The sequence below is a fragment of the Frankliniella occidentalis genome, unplaced genomic scaffold (genome assembly GCF_000697945.3).
Source record: "Frankliniella occidentalis isolate FOCC.00 unplaced genomic scaffold, Focc_3.1 Scaffold177, whole genome shotgun sequence".
NCBI classification, from domain to species: domain Eukaryota; kingdom Metazoa; phylum Arthropoda; class Insecta; order Thysanoptera; family Thripidae; genus Frankliniella; species Frankliniella occidentalis.
Genome location: NW_026267303.1, coordinates 307,115 through 308,273, shown reverse-complemented (window position 1 = coordinate 308,273; position 1,159 = coordinate 307,115). Strand labels below are relative to the sequence as shown.

General features: G+C 32.4%; 1 protein-coding gene across 1 annotated transcript in view; it reads left to right on the top strand.

Moving 5' to 3' along the window:
- LOC113213197 (translation factor GUF1 homolog, mitochondrial) overlaps nt 1–1,159 on the top strand; it is a gene marked incomplete at its 3' end in the record, with an annotated part of 11,989 nt that extends 10,830 nt beyond the window's left edge. The window contains 5 exon segments of the mRNA XM_052271875.1: nt 64–201; nt 282–499; nt 584–712; nt 870–953; nt 1,037–1,159. Of these exon segments, the coding sequence (XP_052127835.1) occupies nt 64–201; nt 282–499; nt 584–712; nt 870–953; nt 1,037–1,159 (692 nt within the window).

The window sequence follows — 1,159 nt, the reverse complement described above, 5'->3', positions numbered from 1 at the left end:
TTATTCTTGCACAGTTTGCTTTTGCTTGCTTATAATTTTAATATCTATCTAAATTTTTTTCAGTGACTATCTTTGGAGAAAAGGCCATAAGAAAACATGGTGGGGAAAATATTATTGTGTCCAATGCTGCTGAAATGCCAGATCTTATTCACATAAAGGAAATGCTTGAACCGCTTGTTTGTGCAACCATCATAACTCCAGGTAAAGCACATCAAACAGAATATTCTATCTAAGAAAGAAAATATGTTTGGATTGATGAGTTAAACTAAATTTTATCACAGATACTTACATTGGCCCCATTGTAAAGCTGTGCATGGAACGCAGGGGGAAAGAAGTGTCAGCACCAGCAGCTATAGATTCCAAAAGAGTAATGATGAAATATATTTTACCTTTAAATGAGATAGTTATGGATTTCCATGACACTCTCAAGTCTTTATCATCAGGTTATGCCAGTTTTGACTACGAAGAACATGATTATGCTCCATCAAATTTAGCTAAGGTTGAATTTTTTTAATGCTGACTAAGAATTTTTAAATTATAAGTTTTAGAGAATTATTATATTTGATGCAGTGCTCTGTTTCAGCTGGACTTTATGTTAAATGGAATTGAAGTGCGGGAATTAAGCATCATAGTACATGAAAGTAAGGTCAGGGAGGAAGGCAGACGATTAGTTGATAAGCTATGTGAATTAATTCCAAGAGAACAATTTGGGGTTAGTAAATACTTAGTAGTTAAAAAATTTCTGTTTTATGATAATCACACCCTGTTGCAATGTCTTGTTTCATTTACTTAATTTTGGACTGAATATGATTTGTGTATTTTTATCGATCATTTATTATGTAATGTTTTTTGATCTCTATCTTATTCAGATTGTTGTCCAAGCATCAACTCGTGGGAAAATTATAGCTCGAGGAAACATCAAACCATACAGAAAAGATGTAACTGCAAAATTGGTAAGGAGATCATATAATTTTTATATGTATTGAGAGCTCTGTAACAAACAGCTAATATGTACCTCTTTTCACTTTTTGTTTAGTATGGCGGTGATATAACACGTAGGAATAAATTGCTGGCAAGGCAAAAAGAAGGAAAAGAGAGGTTAAAAATGGTTGCTAATATTGGTTTACCAAGAGATACATTTATCAAACTATTGAAAAAG